Source organism: Microtus ochrogaster, chromosome 5 (assembly GCF_000317375.1).
Source record: "Microtus ochrogaster isolate Prairie Vole_2 chromosome 5, MicOch1.0, whole genome shotgun sequence".
NCBI classification, from domain to species: domain Eukaryota; kingdom Metazoa; phylum Chordata; class Mammalia; order Rodentia; family Cricetidae; genus Microtus; species Microtus ochrogaster.
The window spans coordinates 33952893-33975440 of NC_022012.1; the positions used below are offsets into that span (position 1 = coordinate 33952893).

Here is a 22548-nt window from a genome sequence, read left to right on the forward strand (position 1 = left end):
ATTAGTTTGGATAGGGGTTTGTCAATCTTGTTGATTTTCTCCAGGAACCAGCTTTTTGTTTCATGGATTCTTTGGATTGTTTTCTGTATTTCTATTTTGTTGATTTCAGCCCACAGTTTGATTATTTCCAGTCCTAGGTGAGTCTGTTGCTTTTTTTTTTCTAGAGCTTTCAGCTGTGCTGTTAAGTCTCTAATGTGTGCTTTCTCCATTTTCTTTATGTGGGCACTTAGTTCTATGAACTTTCCTCTTAGCACTGCCTTCATAGTGTCCCATAGGTTTGGGTATGATGTTTCTTTATTTTCACTGAATTCAAGGAAGATTTTAATTTCTTTCTTTATTTCTTACTTGACCCAGGTGTGGTTCAGTAATTGACTGTTCAATTTTCATGAATTTGTAGGCTTTCTGGAGTTAGAATTGTTGTTTAATTCTAACTTTATTCCATGGTGATCCGATAGTACACAGGTGGTTACTACAATTTCTTTGTATCTATGAATGTTTGCTTTGTTACCAATTATGTGATCAATTTTTGAGAAGGTTCCATGTGATGCTGAGAAGAAGGTATATTCTTTTCTGTTTGGGTGGAATATTCTATAGATGTCTGTTAAGTCCATTTGGTTCATTACATCTGATAGGTCTCTTATTTCTCTGTTAAGTTTCTGTCTGGTTGATCTGTCCATTGGTGAGGGTAGAGTGTTGAAATCTCCTACTATTAGAGTGTGGGGTTTGATGTATGCTTTGAGTTCTAGTAATGTTTCTTTTACATATGTGGGTGCTTTTATATTAGGTGTATAGATATTCAGGATAGAGACTTCCTCCTGATGAGTTGTTCCTGTTATGAGTATAAAGTGTCCATCTCCATCTCTTCTGATTGATTTTAGTTTGAAATCCATCTTGTTAGATATTAGTATAGCCACCCCCACTTGTTTCTTTGGTCCATTTGATTGGAAAACCTTTTCCCATCCCTTTACTCTGAGGTAGTGTCTGTCTTTGAGTTTGAGGTGTGTTTCTTGTAAACAGCAGAATGTTGGATCTTGATTTCCTATCCATTCTCTTAACCTGTGCCTTTTTATAGGTGAATTGAGTCCAGTGATATTAATGACCAGTGGTTGTTAACGCCGGTTATTTTTTTTAGTGGTAATGTTTGTGTGTTTCCCTTCTTTGAGTTGTGCTGGTGGAGGGTTGTCAGATTCTTGTGTTATTATGGGTGTTGTTGACTTCCTTGGTTTGTATTTTCTGTAAGGCTGGGTTTGTGGCAACGTATTATTTAAATCTGTTTTTGTCCTGGCATATCTTGTTTTCTCCATCGATGGTGAATGCAAGCTTTGCTGGGTATAGTAGTCTGGGCTTGCATCCCTGTTCTCTTGGTGTCTACAGCACATCTATCTAAAACCTTCTGGCTTTCGTGGTTTCCATTGAGAAGTCAGGTGTAATTCTGATAGGTTTCCCTTTATATGTTACTTGACCTTTTTCCTTTGCAGCTCTTAATATCTGTTCTTTGTTCAGTATGTTTTTGTTTTGATTATTACATGGCGCGGGGATTCTTTCTTTTGATCCAGTCTATTTGGTGTTCTGTATGCTTCTTGCACCTTCATAGGAATATCCTTCTTTAGTTTGGTAAAGTTTTCTTCTGTAGTATTGTTGAATATATTTTCTGGGCCTTTGAGCTGTAATTCTTCTCCTTCTTCTACCCCTATTATTCTTGGGTTTGATCTTTTCACGGTGTCCCAGATTTCCTGGATGTTTGTGTTAAGAATTTGTTGGGTGGGGCTGGAGAGATGGCTCAGAGGTTACAAGCATTGCCTGCTCTTCCAAAGGTCCTGAGTTCAATTCTCAGCAACCACATGGTGGCTCACAACCATCTGTAATGGGGTCTGGTGCCCTCTTCTGACCTTCAGGCATACACACAGACAGAATATTGTATACATAATAAATAAATATTAAAAAAAGAATTTGTTGGGTTTGTTTTGTTCTTTAATCAGTGAGTTTATTTCCTCTAAAGTATCTACAGTGTCTGAGATTCTTTCTTCTATCTCTTGTATTCTGTTGGTAATACTTGTCTCTGTAGTTCCTGTTCGTTTACCCAGAATTTCCATATCCAGCCTTCCCTTCGTTTGTGTTTTCTTCATTTCCTCCATTTCATTTTTCAAGTCTTGAAATGTTTCCCTTACCTGTTTGATTGCTTTTTCTTGTTTTTTTTCCCCCTTGGGTATCTTTGAGAGATTTATTCATTTCCTCTACCTTTTTGTTTGTCATCTCCATTTCTTTATGGCAGTTTGTCACCTCCTGTTTAAGGTCCTCTATTATTTTCATAAAGTTCCACTTAAAGTTGATTTCTTCTATTTCTTCTGGAGAAGCGTGTACAATTCTTGTTTTGGGATCCCTGGATTCTGGTGGTGTCATTGTTGCCTTTCAGGTTGTTGGAGGCATTCTTGCATTGGCGCCTTCCCATCTCTTCCTTCAAATGGAGCCAGGAGAGTCTTGGTGTCTTGGTCTAGTCTTTGCTGTGACTGACTCTTTGTGTGGATCTCCTCAGTGCAGGACAAGAACTGTTCCTGTCTGAATGAAACAGGGATGCCTAATAGTCCCCTCTGGGTGGATAGCCTGGGTGCAGGAACAGGATGCTGTTTCTGGGCCAAGGACCCGTCTGGATGGAACTCCTCAGCACTGAAGCACGGATGCCTGGTAGCCCAAGGACACCACAGACAAAAGGGTGAACGTGGGGACAGGGCAGGGTTGAGTAGAACACAGAAGACCCTTCGTCACAGGCTAAAGGTGCCCGCACTCCCTTGCGGGGCCTGACAGGCAGACACTCACCCGTCTGGGTGGATAGCCTTAGTGCAGGACCAGGAAACTGTTCCTGGGCCAAGGACCTAGCAGACAATAGGGCAGGCTTGAGGAAGGCAGGGTCATGTGTAACAAAGAAACCCTTGCAGCAGGAGCTGGGGGGGGGGGGGCGTGTGACTTGTCCCTTCTTATGAAGTATCTTTGCAGATGTTTGTCTTAGTGATTCTTCTAACCAAATTATTTACTACTCCCAACCTAGTTATAAACTCTATCCTGAGGTGCCCAAGAGAAATTGCCCACTTCAGGATGGTTACTATGGGGACACTGGTAATAGGGAGTGAGCATTGGGTAGAGAGGCAAGTTGCCCAGGCTCCAGGGATTTGCTATTGCGCCACCAGGTTTGATGCCAAGGTTTGATCTTGCTGTGGAATTCTTCCAAAGACACCCAAGTAAGGTAATGGAATTGGAAGGCCAACAAACTGCAAGGTACCTGATCTATAGCTTTACTCAACTGCCATGCCTATTCCATTCACATCTCCTTCCCCTCTTCATTCCCAGTATTGCTGACCACTTTCCCTCCATCTTGCTTTTAAGCCTGCTAAAATAAATGCAAAACAAGCAGCAGAATTATCAACTGTGGATCATTTAAAAAACCCCAGCAGGATTTATGTGGCATGGCTGCATGGCTAGATTCTTTATTCCTTGGGGAGTAAAGCCACTCAAAGCAGGATCCCTTCAGGCAGGACATACATTGTATGGAATCTTATTCCTGATGCTCCCTGAAGACCATGGGAATTCCTGGTTTATCTCACTGAACGTTGGTTCTCAGATTTTTAAGTAATGGAGCTGTTTTTATTAAGTTAGGCTACCTTGTGTAGCAGCTCTGTTTATCTGCTTTACAGGAATGAATGTTATGGATAAATATTGGAAAGCTTTATCTGGGTAAATAATATTGACATTACATTAAATTATTTAATGTCTGGATGGTGCTTACTAAGGCTGATTGAAATATCAAAGAAAAATGCTTTTTCCGAATGCCCAGTTTTATGTAATGTGTATTTGAATTATTCCCCAAAGTGACCTGAAGATTACTCCGTCACACTGAAAACCACTGAGAATGCCCTATTTACTTACAATAAACAGTAAATTTGTCTTTATTCAAATTTTGCTGGACATTTGAGTAAATAATAATTAATATGACCCGGTAACTATCCTTCCCAGTGAGAGAAACTCAGGAAATGTTATATGCCCTCATTAATTACTGTTTGCCAGACTTTGAGCAGGGTACAACATGCCCCCGCTTCAAACCCTATATAGTTCCATGAGTTATTTTGCCACCAGCGAAACAGTTCTTACAACACAGTGGGTACTGTGAAATGGAGAGACACAGGTTTTATTATTCATTACCTGGGAGGGGTCAGTTAAGGGGAACTCAGAAAACAGATTGGAAGGAAGAGTGGAGTTAGGCAAGTGAAGGCTTAGTAAGGTATTTCAGAGAGAAGCTTAGAAATTCCTGTTAATTCCCGGCAACCACATGGTGGCTCACAGCCATCTGTAATGAGGTCTAGTGGCCTCTTCGGGCCTGGCGGCAGGCACACAGACAGAACATTGTATACATAATAAATAAATAAATAAATAAATAAATAAATAAATAAATAAATATTTTTTTTTAAAAAAAAGAAATTCCTGTTAAAAGGAAGTAGGAGATACAAAATAGTAATTTGAGCAATGGCTGTCTTGGAAGTGCCACTCATAGTGGAAAAGAGAGGCCCACAGAGGCTAGCCAAGTCTTGAAGAACCTTACCTTCCAGAGAGATCCTCTGGTGACACAAAGATCACTTGGAGAGTCATGAGAGGAAAGTACAACTATCTAGTCTGCAACCCCATTGAATACCCAAGAAGGGAAATAATATTACCTGAGTAAGCAGGAAGTGCAATCAAGCAACTTCCAAAATGTGCAACAAATGACAGAGACAACTAACTACCTGGACAATCACCCAAAGTCTCATTTGCAACGTTGGAGCAACAACTCTGGCTAAGGCCTAGAGTAACTGACAGACCATTTTCAAAGGCAAGAAAACTTTCAGAACTATCTTACCTTGTCTTGGTCAGATTTGACAGTCTTTTTTCCTGTATCCTGTTTGTCCTATCTGGACATCATGCATTTTTTCAGTGGTTGATGCATGGGCAGTTCCTTGCCCAACGGCCAGTGTTGCCTAGAAGAAAACAAGCTCCAAGTGGAGTGTCTTCGGTGCTCAACATTCTCTCGGGAATAGATCAGTGCTGCCAGGATCAATGGTATCTCACTTCAACAGAACCCCAAGTTATTTAAATGTCATATTCTATAGCTCTTTGAAGTGGTTGAAGATTGTCTGTCTATGCAGAATACAATCTCTGTATATCTAAAGAACCTGATTAGTTTAACTATAAGTATGACAAACATGGATGGCTATTGATCTATAATTCCTAATACCTATATAACTTAAAGACTAAGACTTTATATTAGAATCCCAAACAATCTTTAAGCAACTGTGCAACAAATGAGGACAATGATCTCAAAATGTAAACAATGTATATATTGATCAGAGGTAGAAATGTATGTTGCAATATGATAAATATATCCTAAAATTGTATCAATATACAAAATGTCTTAAGCAGAGTTAGAAGCATGCATGCATATAATATGGCAAAATAACTTTGCCTAGGTATACAAATACTGTAGATGAAAATAGGTGCATATTCAATACAATTTACAATATACAAGAATCTATACCAATGTAAATTGCCTATAAATAATAACTTACAAGTATTCACTCTATTACTCACTATTATTAGTGTAAGTAAGCTCACACTAATCTATTATCCCATCCTATTTCCCTTTTTTCCAGAGATCCCTGAACCTACATAATTTACCCCCAAACCCTAACCTTATACCAGTTATAATCAACTCCTAAATGATGTCCCTAACACTGAGGACAAACTTTGTTGGGAGAGTGGACGTTGTCTTCCAGCTGTCTTGGAGGCGATGTTCTTTCTATGGTATCCTGTGAAAGTAAAATGATGGTTAAGTTTCAAGATTACTGTCTGATATGATTGCAAATAGTCTCTGAGTATTTGGTAGGATTTTTCTGAGGTTCCTACTTGGAGATCTGGCCAGAACATTGTAAAAAAAAAAAAAAAGCTGCATCATTTCAGCTAACCAAGTTGGAACCATCTTGAACAGCTGGTACCCAAAACAGGTCTTATAGTAGCGCTATTACCATCATGAGGTCACACCAACCAGGTGGAGTTGTTTTGGGGCCCCATCTTCTTGTGGTTTCCTTACCACCTAATTGTTTGTCACCTCTGTGGCTGAGCCGTTCTTTCTCCTTCTCAAGAGATTACACTTTTTTAGACCAAAACTTTATTAATTTTGATGGTATCCTTAACCTTTCTTCTGTTGAAACAAGAGCAAAACCCCTTCCCCAATGTAGCATATTTCCTGGTTTCCCTTGTGAGGTCAACACATCCTTGAAATAAACCAGCTGATTTAATTCAGAAGATTTTTTATTATTTAGTGTGTCTCCGCTGTTGTTCCTTTCTCATTAGCATTTCAACATTAATAAAGCATTATGTAATCTATTTCTGGGGTTATTTTCCACTCCTGTTTGTTTAACATAACCTTTATAGTTCATTTTGATCTTTCTATAACTACCCAACCTGCAGGATTATGTGGTATACCTGTAATATGCTTAATATTATCATGAGCAAAAAAGCTGTTTCATTTTCTTAGACACATATGCTGGACCATTATCTGTCTTTATTTGTTCAGGCATACCCATGATGGCCATAATTTCTAATAAATGTGTGATTACTGAAAAAAAAAAAAAGATCACTTGGAGAACTGGAGAGGGGGCTCAGGGTTTGTTTAGGGCACATGCTGTTCTCACAGACTGAAGTTCTGTTTCCAGTACCCATGTCAGGCAGCTCCCAATCACCTGTAACTCCAGCTCCAGGGAATCCAACATCTTATTGCCTCTTTGGGTACCTAAACACATATTAAATCAAAATCTTTTTTTTTTTTTTTTTGAGACAGGGTTTCTGTGTTGCTTTGAAGCCTGTCCTGGAACTAGATCTTGTAGACCAGGCTGGCCTTGAACTTGCAGAGATCTGCCTGCCTCTGCCTCCCAAGTGCTGGGATTAAAGACATGCACCACCATCTCCCAGCTCAAAATCTTTATTTTTTTTTTAAATAAACCACTTGAGTTTCAGATGACATTCCTAAAACTACTTTTCAGGAATACCATGAAAAGTTAATGTTAAAACCAATTCAAAATTTCTAAAACCATTAGTGGTGAGCTAGAAACAAATGAAATTCTGCCTATTTTTAATTCTACCAAAAAAAAAACTTTACTAAAGATGAGCATAAAATTAAAAACAAAAATGCAAACTACCAAGAAGTAGAGAAACTTAGCACAAGATGGCATAGGAATGATAGAACTGGGCAAGATGGTTTAACAGGTAAAGAGGCTTGCTGCCAAGCTTAGTGACCTGATCCATAGAAGCCACTTGGTAGACACAGAACCAACTTCTGCAAGTTGTCCTCTGACCTCCACATGTACACTGTGGCATGGCCACATTCGCACACAGATTTAAAAGGGATTATAGTGTTGTTTTTTACTCTTTACCCTCTTTTGGGGGCCCACCCCCAGCTCCCAGATAAATCACACACGGAGATTTATTCTTAGTTATGAATGCTGAGCCTTGGCTTGTTCTTGCCAGCTTTTCTTAATTTAAATTATCCCATCTATCCTTGGCCTCTGGGCTTTTTCCTTTTCTTATTTCTGTGTCTTACTTCACTCTTACTCCGTGGGTGGCTGACCCCAGATGTCTTTCTCTCCCTGTTCTCTTGTTCCTCCTCCCTGGTTATCCTTCTGTTTATACTCTCTGCCTATCAGCCCTGCTTATCCTTGCTCCTATCTCACTATTGGCCATCCAGCTCTTTATGAGGACCATCAGGTGTTTTAGACAGGCAAAAAAAAAAAAAACACAGCTTCACAGAGCTAAACGTGCAGCTTAAACAAGAGCAGTACATCTTCACACCATTAAGCAGATGTTCCACAGCATTAAAAAGTAACACACCTTAAAGTAATACTCCCCAACATTATAGAACTATCAAAAACATAGAAACGATATTGCAAATGATCGAGGACAATTTAATGAAGTAACTTGGATTAAAAGAAATATGGGAACCATGTAATCTCTGGCCATAGATTTTTTAAATACAGCAGCAGTCCAGGAGCAATTGATGAGAATCAGGTGATAGCTTTGAGGGTTGGTTGCAGGTAACTGCAGTGCAGAACAAAATGATTGACAAATAAAGAGTCTCTTGGATGGATAACATTCTTGTCTGGAGAAGGACAGAGCCAAAAACAGTTGTAAAGCTTGAACTCAAGTGATTCACTCAGCACACAGTACTTGACATAGGCCAGTGCTTTTCCGGGGTTGAGACTGTAGCCATTCAAATATGGTAGGTTGTCATGCTCAACTAGAGAACTTAATGCAGGTGAAGACATGGTGAGTTTGAAGTACATTTTGTTAGAATTAACAAGACTCAGTGAATTAGGAAAATATGAGTACAGATACAGAAAGGTTGATGTTGGCTGCTATAGTAAGAGGAAGACATGAGAGTGGAGATTCATTGTAAGTGCATTTGTAGTGTTCCTTTTAAGAGGCTTCAGAGAGTAAAATTCACAGTGCCTAACAAAGAAAATAAACAGTTGTTATGTAATAATGACAGTGATGGAGCAGATTGCTTTTGACCCACTTAGGCGATTTCTAACCATGTGTAAGGGTAGAGAGAAAAGGACCCAAGGAAACATCTCAGAAGACACCAAGACCTAAGCTGTCTTAAAAGATAAGTAAAGTTTATCCTAACTAAATGTCACAGGTAGGAAGAATAGTGTGTGATTTTCCTCCAAGCCAACCAACTGCCATCTTGGAGCATTCAGCTGTGCCTGCTTACAAATGATTCCAGCTTGTTTATAGTTCTCCCCCCACCAATCCAACTACTCCTTACCTGATGTGGGAGTGTCATATATCAATCTGTTGATTTCATTGGTTAAGTAATAAAGAAACTGCTTGGCTGGCTCTCATAGGTTAAAACATAGGTGGGAGGAGTAAACAGAACAGAATGCTGGGAGGAAGAGGAAGTGAGCGCAGACTCAACAGCACTCCTCTCTGGGGCAGACGCCTCAGAGACGCCATGCTCCCATCTCCAGGGTGGACGCTAGAGCTCTGCTCTCTGAGGCACACGCGATGAAGCTCCGACCCAGGATGGACGTAGGCTAGAATCTCCCTGGTAAGCCACCTTGTGGGCTACAGCAGATTATTAGAGATGGGCTAGTCCAGGTGCAAGAGTTAGCGTAGAAGAGGCTAGATAGAAATGGGCCAAGCAGTGATTAAAAGAATACAGTGTCCGTGTAATTATTTTGGGTAAAGCTAGCCGGGTGGCGGGAAGCAGCCCGCCGCTCCTATTACTACACTTACCAGCTGGCAACTCTGCACATTTCTTGGGGGAGGGGTCAGAATACAAACACTTGAGAAGCCTAGAGCAGGGCCTCCATCTGTGCAGCTATTGGGGAAGCCTTACATCCCTGCTAGGTCAAGTTCTCTACGTGTGTCTCTGGCGCAGTGATGACTACACCTCTGTAGGTAACCCCTCACCTGTTCTCCATAATAAACACTCATTCCCCAGAGTGAAGGTTGGTGAACACTTGTAAATATTGTGTGCACCCACTTGAGGAATGGTGGGAATGGCTGTACAGGATAGCAAGGGAATAACAAGATTAAGACCAGATACAGTGTGATGTGCTTAAAGAAGCTTGTTCACATAAGGAAAAAAACAGGAATGATTGAGGATCTTTACTAGGGGAAGAACGTGACCAGATTCACTGTGACAGCTAATATTGGTAACAGTGTAGATCAAGGTTCCAAACTTTTGATGTTGCAAAATAATGTCATCTACAAATGTATTGACTGTATTCACAGCTATCCTGGGAAACATGTGGCCCTAGGCTGCAAATAGACATACCTGCTAAATAATGGTGACGTGAAGATAGCAACTCCAGAGACAGTTTAGATTATCAAGATGAGGACCAGTTAGAATATCATCAAAGCAAGGAAATGAAAAGGAAAAACCTGTAAGAAATAGTCACACACATTGTAGCAGTAAAGAGGAGAGAGTGGGGAGTGTGTGCAATAGGTACAGTCTTCAAAATGCAGGGAGGCCTACAAGCTCATGCTGTTGGCCATCAGTGCAGTCACTATAGCAGGTAGTGCAGAGAATGGGTAAGATACACTGTAAAGAACTTAACAGTAAGACATTTAATCTCAAATTTACACTAATAGAAAATACTATCATTTCCATTCTATTGATGAGAAAAGTCATTTGGCAGAGAAAACTTCCCACTGGTACACACTCCTGTCCCGTACCTGCTAAATGATAGCAGGCAAATTTAGGCACTCTTAACTTCCCTTGATTTTACCGAACCAGGGATTGCAATAGGATGGCAAGTAGCATTTCTAAAGGCATAACTATCTAGATACATTGAATCAGAATGTCTTTTGAAAAATAGACATTTTCTGTATTTTACTGTATTTTATTTTATCTTGCTGTATTTTACTCATGACTGAGTACTGCAGGGAACACACATAGGAAATCATGGCTGTAGTTCAGGCAAGGTGGTAAGGACCACACAGAAGCAGCAAGAAGAAGAGGAGTAAGCATTTAGAAGTTTAAAAGGTAGGGTTGGTTTAACAAATTTTAAACAATGAGAAAGAATCAAAGTTGAATCCAAGGATTACTAAGTTGAGTATTTTCTTAACAATTGGTCCCTGCCAAGGCACTCAGAAGGTAAGTTTGCAAGCAAGACTAGAGTAAATGAGTGTCCTTTTTTGAGGATCAATAAGTTAATCGATTAAAGATGTTTTAGCAATATAAAGGCAGGGGTTTGGAGTGCTGCTCATGTTAGTGTCTTTCCTCACTGCTCTTAAAACTCCAAGAATTCCCATTTTACAGAGGTTAATATTATGTGTGATGCAGTCTTGCATAAGCTGCACCTACCCTGCTCGTGTCTCCTGATATACATGTTAATGTGCTGTGAAACAAACCATGGCCACTGGGGCATTGGTTAGTAGGCATTATGAGCATTTTTCTCCCAGCCATTTAAGAACTATGAGGTGCACCAGCCTTTTTCTTTTAGGTTACCAACCAACCAACCAGCTCCAAATCAGGACGCAGAGACTTACTGTTAGTTTTTTGGGGCTTTTGGTTTATTTGTTTGTTTTGGCTGACCTAGCTTAGGCTCATTTGTTGTAATAAGAGCGGCGGGGCTGCGTCCCCAGCACCCCGGCCGCCTGCTAGCTTATGCCTCAAAATAATTACACAGACACTGTATTCTTTTAAACACTGCTTGACCCATTAACTCTAGCCCTTACAGGCTAATTCTCATATCCCAATCAACCCATCTCTAATAATCTGTGAAGCATCAGTCTTACCGGGAAAGATTCTAGCCTACGTCCATCCTGGGTCTGAGCTTCATGCGTCTGCCTCAGAGAGCAGAGCTATCGCCTCTGCCCGGGAGAGAGGAGCATGGCGTCTCTGAGCTCACTTCCTCTTCCAGCATTCTCTCCTGTTTACTCCACCCACCTATGTTCTAACCAATAAAATGGGCCAAGGCAGTTTCTTATTTTTTAACCAATGACCTTCCTCCATCACTCATTTCTGGCTAGCTCTTTTAACTAAATTAACCTGTTTCTCTTTATCTACCTTTTGCCCTTTATCTTACCCTTTTACCCTGTTTCTGTATATCTTACTTTCACTGCTTCTGGCTGATGGCTGCCTGGCTTCTTGCACTGGGCATGTCTCTCTCTTTCTTGTCTCTCTTCTCTTCTTCCCTCTGGAGAAATCCAGTGTAGATTTCTCCTCCTATTTATTCTCTCTCCCTGCCAGCCATGCCTATCTTTTTTCCTGCATAGCTATTGGCTGTTCTGCTTTTTATCAGACAATCAGATACCTTAGGTAGGCAAGGTGAAGCAGATGCAACCCATCTCTACATAATTAAACACACATCCTTACATCGTTAAGCAAATGCAGCATAAACAAAAGTAAGCCACTTTTACACAGTTAAAGTAACATTTTTGCAGCATAAACAAATGTAATACATCTTTGCCTAGTTAAAATAATAGTCCACAACAATGGGGATCTCAGAATGTGCTGGGTATAGTCTGACAGGAAGTGATGGAGTCAGACTAAAGAATTCAGCAGGAAGGAAGTGGAAGAAAGACATTAGGAGGTAGAACTACAGTGTTAAAGGAATAGCAATGTACCCTCTATCCTCAGGCCTAGAAGCCTTGCCTAAGAGGGTGATCTTCCTAGGCTACGTGGATTTCATTGCAAAATACAGTTATGGAGACTGGAGAGGGGAATTATTTAAGAAGTGTGCAGAGAATCACAAAGTCCGAAGTGTTGTCTCTACATAACTGCAGGCATCATCCTCTTTCATCTTTACTTCTCTATTGTAGATCCCTTGGGAGGAACCCCTTGAGGTACCCAGACTGAAATGCATTAATGCCAATGTGAGGCCTAAATGGTGTGATAACACTCAAGAGCCAGGAGATGGCTACTGCCTTGGAACCAGAGGACCAAGACCTTTGGGAAGAAGAAGGAGTCATGATGGTAAAGCTGGAGGATGATTTCACCTGCGGTCCAGAGTCTGCCTTGCAGGGGGATGACCCTGTGCTGGAGACCTCTCACCAGAACTTCCGACGCTTTCGCTACCAGGAAGCATCTAGCCCTAGAGAAGCCCTCATCAGACTTCGAGAGCTTTGTCATCAATGGCTGAGGCCAGAGAGGAGGACAAAGGAGCAGATCCTCGAGCTGCTCGTGCTGGAGCAGTTCCTCACCGTCCTGCCTGGAGAACTGCAGAGCTGGGTGCGCGGCCAGCGGCCAGAGAGTGGCGAGGAGGCCGTGACGCTGGTGGAGGGTTTGCAGAAACGACCCAGGAGACCAAGGCGGTGGGTGAGGAGGGGGAGTCCTGATCTGTGTGATGTGGAGGGGGCTGTTTCCTGAAAGACTAGATGCAGGGAGAGTATGAGGACCCCGTAAATTATCTTTTAAATTTTCCTGGTTCTGTCTGGGTTGTGTATAGATGCATGAGCCCCATCAGGGCAGGGATATATGTGTGTGTGAGTGTGGTTTCTAGGGTTTGGATCACCTGCCTGTGCCACTGACGTTGGATTTTTTAATTTCTTTGTATGTAGAACCGTGGGGTCCTCAGAAAGCAACTATTAGACTTCCTTGAAGTTCACCTAGACTCTTAATCCCAAAATCCCTTTGCTAGGATGGTAATCTGGGGAAACAAACAATAAAAGAAGACCTGAAATAAGGAAAGATGGAAACCTCGGGACCCCAGATGGCTGAAATAAAGTTAAAGAGTAGAAAAATAAAATAGTTCCAGTGTGTCCTGTCTTGTCTTTGCGAAGATAACCAGTTGTTCACATGCCTATTGAATTTCCCTTCCTCATCTGATTCCCTCTGGGAGTGTTCCTCCTAAAATAACCCCTGATGACAATTTACTCCTGACTCTATGTTGACTGGAAGTTAAAATTTTTCCCAGGTAACCGTCCATGTTCAGGGCCAGGAAGTCCTGTCAGAAGAGACACCACCCCTAGAAGTGGAGCCAGAGTCCTCCAGTGAGCAACAAGATCCAACACAGACCTTGACCCCTGAGCAGCCCCATGAGGAAGCCCTCAGAAACACAGATCTGGGGACATCGGAACAAGAGAGCTTGCAGCATGATGGGGAGCGCCAGCCTCTGCAGGAAAGTGGTAGGAAGAGACCTCAGCAAGAAACAGATTTGGGCAAAGTGAAGTAGAAATGGAGGGACGGGGGTTCTCCTGTATCACACAAGCTGGAAAACTCTAATGGAAAGAAAGCCCAGAATCTTGATGCTGAGAACAGAAAGAACCAGCTAGACCCTGCCTCAATATGGGGCCACATTTAAATAGTGATATTGGTGAGTGCTCCTAGCTATCCGATGAGGTTATAGGTGATGATGGATAGGATAATTGACCTTAGACCAGTTTCTTGATTCTCTTAACAGAGAAGTTAAGGCCACTTTATAAGTTCACTGTAGGATGCTGCTGACCTCTGTCTCCTTTTTTCCCCTTAGAGGTTCCAGTGTCCCAGGATCCAGACCTTCCTACAGAACAAGGGTCTGGAGACCCAGGGATGGTTGCTCTTCTCACTGCCCTCTCTCAGGTAAACCCCAGTTCAAAATACATATTTGAAGATTTGGTGGGTGTTAGCCATATGCTGAACAAATTGGGGATACAAACGTGCACACTTAGAGTGTACTAAGTCTTCATTTCTGTGGGTACGCGGGATAGGAAAAGAAACTGTGTCAAATTAAAGAGTTGTTTTCAACTCCAGTCTTCATAGTCTCTTTATGTGCCAAAGGTACTACTGAAAGGTGCTAAGTGGGATTATTTTGCAGTATTCAGTACAATTTTGAAGTCAAGTGGGTTTTGTTTATCATTTGTGAGAATGGCTAACATGACTGTTGTGATATTCAGGAGCTATCCTCCTTGATAGCTTCGGATCCTTTCTTGATCTGAAATTATGTGGCTGAGAAAAGGAGATAGAATTCTTTCATGTCTCCCTTGTTCTGACTGTAGATGAAAATAGATGGGGTAGTTTGGGAAAGATTCCTAGAAACGATGAATTTTCATAGAGACCCCCCACTGAAATACCAGATAGGGAGTTGAATGATTTAAGATCTGTCTTGGATTTTAAACAATACCTTGAGGAAGAATGAAGTCTGGCCTGAGGTTGGAGAGCAGAAACAGGGTCTATGCTTTCTTTCCTCAAGTGCTGAAGGTTCGAAAGCAGCAGCAGTGGGAAGCAGGCTCCCCAAAGGAAACCCTTCTGCCTGCTAGCATTCCCTTTATCTTTGGATGACTCTACCCCAAAACACAGTAGGCTACCTGAAGCATCACATCCTGATTGGATCCTTGTGTCATTTCAGGGACTGGTCACATTCAAAGATGTGGCGCTCTGCTTCTCACAGGATCAGTGGAGTGATCTGGATCCAACACAAAAAGAATTCTATGGAGAATATGTCTTGGAAGAAGATTGTGGAATTGTAGTTTCTCTGTGTAAGGAGTTGCATGTATTTCAGGGCATTCTAGCCACAAACGTCTTTCTTTATGTTGGAGTATGGGGAGGCAAAGACCTTGGACCACATGAACTAAACTTTCACTTATGCATGCCTACCACACAATGAGATTAAAGATCAGTTAGCTCTAGATGATATCCTTCCAACTGAAAGGAAGAAGTAAAGATGCTTGGGAAAATTAATGGGAGAATACTGTTAGTTTTTTGAGCTTTAATATTTAACTTTTGAAGTAAACATGAGTTTTGAAGCAGTGACAGCAAAGATAATCTGCGTTCCTCAACAAGAGGGAAGGAGCAAGGCTCACAGTAAATAGTTACTAAGGCACAAGAAATGTAGAAGGTAGGCAGCACGTAGAGGTGCCAAGCTAAAGACTAGTAATAGCTGACCAGTTAATTTACCTTTTTGCTCTACCACCTACCTACCAGTCCATAAAAATCTGCTTTTAACTTGGGGAAGTATTGAACCAATCATGATGTCCTTTTTTCTTATCTCTTGAGCAGCATTTCCAATTCCCAGACTGGATGATACCTCCCAGATTAGAGAAGAAGAGCCTCAGGTGCCAGATGTCCACGAATCTCAGGAGCCTGCAGAAACAGAAATCCTGAGTTTTACCTATACAGGTAAGGAGCAGCAGACAGCTCTGACACCACATTGGACAGCCCCCTCTAGTCAGTGTGCCTCTTTCTCGTTGGTTCCCTTTCATTATTTTATCCTCCACTCTTTGTGATAGTCTCACTTTTTAGCCCAGGGACTGAACTCTCAATCCTGCCTCATCCACCGCAATGGCCGTACCCCATACCCACTCACTGGTACTTCTAATGCAGCATCCACACTAGTGCCTTTCTCTGAAAGACAGACCCGTCTGTCATTAGTCTCTTCTACACCCTCCCTCTCCCTGTTATTTATTAGAAAAACCATTCAAAATTCTCTCATGGTATAAAAGGTTTTGTTATCATAGCTTTTCCTTTCTGTTCTTGCCCCTTCTCTAGGAGACCTGAGTGAAGATGGGGAAGGAAGTGTTGAGCAAGAAGATACGCACAGGTCTATTTTGGTAGACCCAGAAACTCACCAGACTCCAGATTGGGAGATAGTCTTTGAGGGTAATACAAGTAGACTTAATGAAAGGAGATTTGGCACAAATATTTCTCAAGTTAATAATTCCACAAAAACTAGGGAAACTACTCCTGGACACCCCCAGGTAGCGAGGCAACACCACTGCCCTCTATGTGGAAAAAGTTTCACATGCAATTCTCATCTTATTAGGCACTTGAGAACTCACACAGGAGAAAAGCCCTATAAGTGTATGGAGTGTGGGAAAAGTTATACACGGAGCTCACATCTTGCCAGGCACCAGAAAGTCCATAAGACGAACCCTCCTCATAAACATCCTCCAAACCGGAAGACTGTGGATGCCCCTCTGACCCAGTCGGGGGGAAATGCCCGCGTAGAAAAACCGTATAGCTGTGATGACTGTGGAAAACATTTCCGTTGGACTTCAGACCTGGTCAGGCACCAGAGGACACACACAGGGGAAAAACCTTTCTTCTGTACTACTTGTGGCAAAAGCTTCAGTCAGAAATCTGTGTTAACCACACACCAAAGAATCCATGCTCCAGGCAAGCCCTACTCGTGCACGGACTGTGGAGAGGACTTCAGTGACCAGAGACAGTTTCTGACACATCGGAAGACACACGTGACCGAGGAGCTCTTTCTCTGCAGTCAATGTGGGCGCTCCTTCAACAATAGTGCAGCATTTGCCAAGCACCAGAAAGGCCATGCCTCTGTGAGGAACTGCCGGTGTGATGAATGTGGTAAAAGCTTTAGCAGGAGGGATCATCTCGTCAGGCATCAACGAACACACACTGGAGAAAAGCCTTTCACTTGTACTACCTGTGGGAAGAGCTTCAGTAGAGGGTATCACCTAATCAGGCACCAGAGAACCCATACGAGAAAGACCTAGCTATGTGCCGCGTGTGGAGAACGTTGTTCAGCCCTCAACTGGGATGGGATGGACTCTGTGGTTAACCCTAGGAGACCTGTTCTGAGGCATCTCTTTGACCTGCCCATACCATATGTCACCTCTTCCAGAACTCGTCAGCTCTCCTCAGTCGAGGCTTCTCTTTCACAAGCATGCTCCTACCTCTACATCATGGTGTGAAGTAGGAGATTTGGGACTCTAAGAAATTTTTGCTATTATGTTTTGGGAAACCTAGGCTGTTCTATATCTGAAGACTACTTACCAGCCTCAACTTCTTTGTGACCAAGGATAAGTAAGTTCTTGGGTCTGATAAGGGACCGACCTAAAGGGGTCTGTCCTCCCTGGGCTCCAACCGTAAAGCACACAGCCCTAATCTTAAGACAGGAATTTTGTGTCCTGAGAGATTTGCTGCACACTGATTGGCCAACTTCAGGTTCCCACTAAGTCACCTCTTCACTTAGATGCTGGAGACAAGGGGGAGAGTGATAAAGGACAAGTCCTTGAGGCTACTGCACAAGGATTTTGGCAAGCTGCTCCCTTCCCTGTTCTCAGAATGACACCAAGTGCCATACACTGCTACAAAAGCGGGCCTGATCGAAAGCCTCCTGGGGTGCACCACCACCCCCACCACCCCGTCTGGATATGCTTGTCTTTAGCTTTCCTGTGATCTGGCTACTGTCAACTTTGTACCTTCCATGCCTACTGCAGGAACAATGTAGGCTGGAGTGCTGGAGAATTCAGTAAAGCGTGATTAAGGCCTGGCGAAACCCATCACTTCCCCACGTAATGTTTCAGCGCACCCTTCATCTGGGTTGTGAGAGGGAATCTGAAGCCCTGTCGGCCTGGAAAGGCGCCATAACGTTATCAGTGCACAGTCACAACTGACTGGCTCACTGCATTTACGTAAGGAAACTAGAAAAGATCTGAAACCACTTCAGAAGATAGGAAACAGCTGTTGCCACTGGCCAAGACTATTAGGACGATTCTGCCACCTTGTCCTTAGTGTTCATGCCTCAGTTCTATCATGCAGGGAAGATAATGAACCCTAATATTTTGAACCCTGAGAATTCACCAGACGTAAATGGATTTTTTGTGTCTGTGTTATTTGGGTTTTTTATACATATATTTTCATTTTCATGTAACTGTGAACTAAAAAGTGGTATCTCCTGGTAGCCCAAGGGTCTTTTGCCTGTTTGAGGTTCCCTCGTGTGTCTGGCTATCTGGAAAGGACCGGGGAGAGTTGCTCCAGAAATGGAGTATCGGGTGTGGAATTAAAGCATGAGAAGGTAGATGGGTGTGTGTGCCTGTTTTCTTCTGCTCATTTCATGATAAGGAATCTGGTAGGTTCGCAACAGAGCTTCCCAGCCCTAACATCCCAGTAAGGAAATTCTCTTGTGATGGCCTAGTTGAGTTTTAGTGTCAGTCAATTGATGTCAAACAAAGTGATACTTGGAGCCAAGCGCCCCCGTTTATATTTTGCCTGATCACCTCCTGGAGCTGCAGCTGTCTGATGCCTCTGAAGGCTGTTTCTGCTTTAACTAGATTTAAAGGACAGAGATGCTTTCCCCAATAGTGAGGGCTTGGAGTGGTTAGCATAGCTCTGGGTACAATGTGTACACAGAGGGTCAAGCCTGCAGCTTGCACAAGAGACTAATATTCTGGCGTTTGTCAGACATACATCTAAAGTGTAAGCAGAATTTGTCCTACGAGAAATGCCACTCAAAAGATAGTCTAGTACTTTTATACCAGTGCTTTCAAACTAATCTCTTAAGGGACATGGAATACACTGGAAAAGAAACTGGGTTTTCTCTAATTTGTCTGCTTGATTTTGTTAAGTAAAAAATCTGTCAAGACAATTCTCCAGAAGGAAAATGTGAAATTGATGTAGTGAGGGGAAACAGCATTTCTATTGTTGTTGTCTCTGCAGTTTCTTATGCTGACAGTGGCTCTCTGTCCCATTTATAAACCACTGTGTTTTCTAAGACTCCTAATTCTAATTGGAGAGACGCTCAAGCTCCCGAGTCTGAACACAGTCACAGTGGAGGAGCATCAGGACCAGTGATGGGACCTCAGGTGGGGAAACAGCATTTCCACTGACCCTAGGGCCAAGCACAGGATGCTCCTTCCCAAAGGCCCACTTCTAGAATTAGTGAAGTCCTACTGTCTTTTGTAAAGCTTAAAGGAAAGCTTGTAAGGCTTTCAACATTATATAGAAAAGGTTATAGTCAAATAAACAGAATGCCCATGTTGTTGAAGCCGGGGAATGATGTAAAGAATGACCAGCTTAGGAATAACCAAGAATCACTCATCATAACCACCACAAAGTACCAAGAGAGCAAAGGAAATCTGCTCCAAATTAGAAGCTGATGGATTCGCGAGAACTCCATGGAAATTCTCAAAAATTGTATTAGCATCAAGTCATTAGAGCCAAAACCTTCACAAAGTCTTGCTGCCTCTAGCCTCCAACTCAGATGATAGATTTAAGAAAATGTGTATTATTTTCACTATCTTAAAAAAATATGCCTCTGATTCTTCTGAATCTAGCAGAGGCCATCTGCTGCAGATGAGCTGGGAGAGAGCAGCCCCTAGATTGCCCCGCTGCACGTGAAAGCAGGATATGCATTAGGTGCAGTTAGAGGGCATTTTCATTAACCAGGCTTCCAGAAATGACAATCCAAATGAGAGCTAATAGAGCCCCATGATGGCTTTGTTGAACAAAAGCAAGGCGGAAATAGCAATTGATGGCCTGCTTTGCAGGTTAATAATCCTGCAGCCTTCCGTACCAAACTTTTATATTTTATTAGCATATAAACATATTAAACAACTTTAATATGACCTTGTCATTCATGAACATGGTAGATTTTGATCATATTGGTGTGTGGTACTTTTTCTCGTTCCCTCCCACTCCTGCTAATCCCCATATCTTCTCAGCCCCCATCTTACGTTCATGTCAATGAGTTTAATCAGTGTGTTTTATAGGAACATGACTGCCTTACCAGTGGCTATACCACTGAAGGAAGTGTCTCTGCCCCATCAACCATTAACTATAGGTAAATAGGTAGGAAAGGGTGGGAGCCCACGATTCCCTCCCCATTGTATAACAAAGTATTGATAACAAGCTTGGGAAAGTGATAACATGCTGTGCATTTAAGAGCGCAACGGGCATTTGTGCCAGGGGGTCAGTTTTCCAAACCATTACCACCAGTCTTTAGTATATAGATTTATTTAATATGCCCCTTGTGTGATGTACTGAGCCATGGAAGTAACGTAACATTTATAAATGGCATTCAACAGTCATTTAATTCTCCATACTTGATCAGATACGAGTTTGTAATAACTTCTGGCCACTGCAAAAAGAAGCTTCTCTGATCAAAACTGACAAAAATATTAAATATGAACATAAATTTCTTTAGGAAGCAATTTGACAGGCACATCATATACATTTAGAAAAAGAAAGAAAACAGAAGCTTCCCCAGTATGGCCTATGACTTCATCAGACACAAGTTTTTGTTCTGTTTACAGTACCAGACTTGAATTCCTTCCTGTGGAACAGACATCGAGTCCAATCAGAAAGGGGACGGTTGTTCCTATAACAGATTTGACACTACTGCATCAGTGGGCTCATCCTATCCAGTGATTATTGTATACCATTGAGGTTGATGTTGAGCTCAAGCCCCACTAAACCCCTCAGGATCCAGAAGGATCACTGTAGCAGGTGAAAAAAAATCTCTCGGGGTAAATGAAATAAATTAGCTCACATAAGTCTTTTTATCATGTTTCCGTTTATTCTTCCTATGCTCTCCCCAATGCTCTCTGGATGTTTCCTTCCTTAATGTTCCTCACCGTTCTGCCCATGCCACAAGGTTTCCAGGTTATATACCCACACAGACATAGGTAACAATTTTCTGGTAAATAACAATGATACCAAGCATGTATTTCTTATGGTTAACAGGATGGATAAAAGACTGACAAGGTAGGTGCCTTATGTCTCAGATGTAGCAGGACTGAGAAGCTCCCTGGCAGATATTGGGAGGATTAGGATGGAGCTTGGCCCCCGGGCTAACCATCGGGGTGCTGTATCCACTGGCAGCCAGGTAGGAAGGAATTTCCTTCTCTGGGACTGGTTTAGTGGCCCAAGCTTTTTTCCTGTATATTTTAGGGATAAAGGTACAAACAGTTAATTTCCTAGACTAAGGCCTTGTGCCAAATGAAAGGTGAAGGTAAGTACAGAATATTAATAGCTTGTTAGGGTAGAGCAAAGGCCAGTAGATTCCACCCTCCTGAGTTGACTGTTAGAGAATTCAGGGCCGCCCAGACCTGTTTATTAGTAAGAGCAGACATGCTGTCTCTGTTCAGTGCCTTCTACTTAGGGCTCCTTTCTCGTCAATACGTAGATAAATTTAAAAAAAAAAAAAGACAGAAATGATGCTGTAGTCCCCCTAATGGAACCCTAGTAAATTATAGTGGGTACAGGGTGTTTTATCCTACCTAGGTAGCTCAAATAAATAAAGAGATTTTTCTCAAAAAAAATGATAATTGTGGGGGAAGAGATTATGTAGATTTATGTAGATTTGACTATGAGAACAAAGGTTTGGTTGAGTAAATGCTTTCACACCAGGGCCCCACAGGGTGAAAAAAAAGGTATCAAGTCATATTGCTAAACATAGACAAGAATTATGGGTGAATTTAAGTCATAAGAGCTAGTTAGCAATAAGCCTGAGCAACAGGCCAAATAGTTTATAATTAATATAAGCCTCTGTGTATTTATTTGGGGCTGAATGACTGAAGGACTGGGACTGGGCAGGACAGAAACTTCTATCTACATGCCTCATTAGAGCCTTACTAATTTCCTGACTTCTGTGAATACACAAAATGAGATATACATCTCTAAAGATTCAAAGCTAACATTAACAAATGAGAGAAAATACATTGTCTTTTTGTGTTTTCTCAACCAGAATGATTGTTCCTAGCTCCTTCTATATACCTCTATTCTTCGGAAGATGGAAAAGTCAAAATGAAGGGTAATGAGGTGGGGCATGAAGATGGTTCAGTGGCACCTACCACCAAGCCTGATGACCTGAGTTCAATTCCCAAGGCCCACATGAGAAAAGCAGAGAACTGACTTCTGTGAGTTGTCCTCTGAACTTAGTCACCCAAACAAACTACAGTAAAAGCAACAATACTAAGTCAAGCCAGATAGACATATAATTAAGCAGTCAAAGTCAATTCAGAATCCACAGAAGAAAATGCAAGAGTGTAGTATAAGCTCTGCAGTTTAAAACTCCCTATCATAAGAGTAGTAATAATATATGAAGTAAATAAAGGAATGGTGCAGGGAAAGAGGAAAGGAATTAAATAAAAATACAAAGAAAGAAAAATGTGAGAAAGAGAAAGAAGCAAGAGATTAAAATGTGATTCTACAATAAATAAAACTATCTAAGTAAATCTGGTAAAGATAAGAAAATAATACAAATAAGTTAAACAATGCTAGAAATATAGTAAGAAGGGAGGAAAAATGGGTAAAAGTTTCAAAAGTTGACAAAGAAATGAAGGAACCCAAACCACTGC

The 22548-nt window shown here is 41.8% G+C and overlaps 1 protein-coding gene across 3 annotated transcripts in view; it reads left to right on the forward strand.

Moving 5' to 3' along the window:
* The window catches only part of Znf202 (zinc finger protein 202), a 35606-nt gene extending 17345 nt beyond the window's left edge, over positions 1-18261 (forward strand). The window contains exons 2-7 of one of the 3 annotated variants that reach the window (XM_026778901.1): positions 12349-12844; positions 13443-13653; positions 13998-14086; positions 14853-14982; positions 15503-15622; positions 15992-16962. In XM_026778901.1, coding sequence (XP_026634702.1) covers positions 12443-12844; positions 13443-13653; positions 13998-14086; positions 14853-14982; positions 15503-15622; positions 15992-16962 — 1923 coding nt within the window. In that variant the 5' untranslated portion in view covers positions 12349-12442. Of the gene's footprint in view, positions 1-12348; positions 12845-13442; positions 13654-13997; positions 14087-14852; positions 14983-15502; positions 15623-15991 lie in introns of those variants that run through there. The other 2 variants (XM_005347129.3, XM_026778902.1) reach the window with 2 other exon arrangements.
* Positions 18262-22548: the final 4287 nt, after the last annotated feature.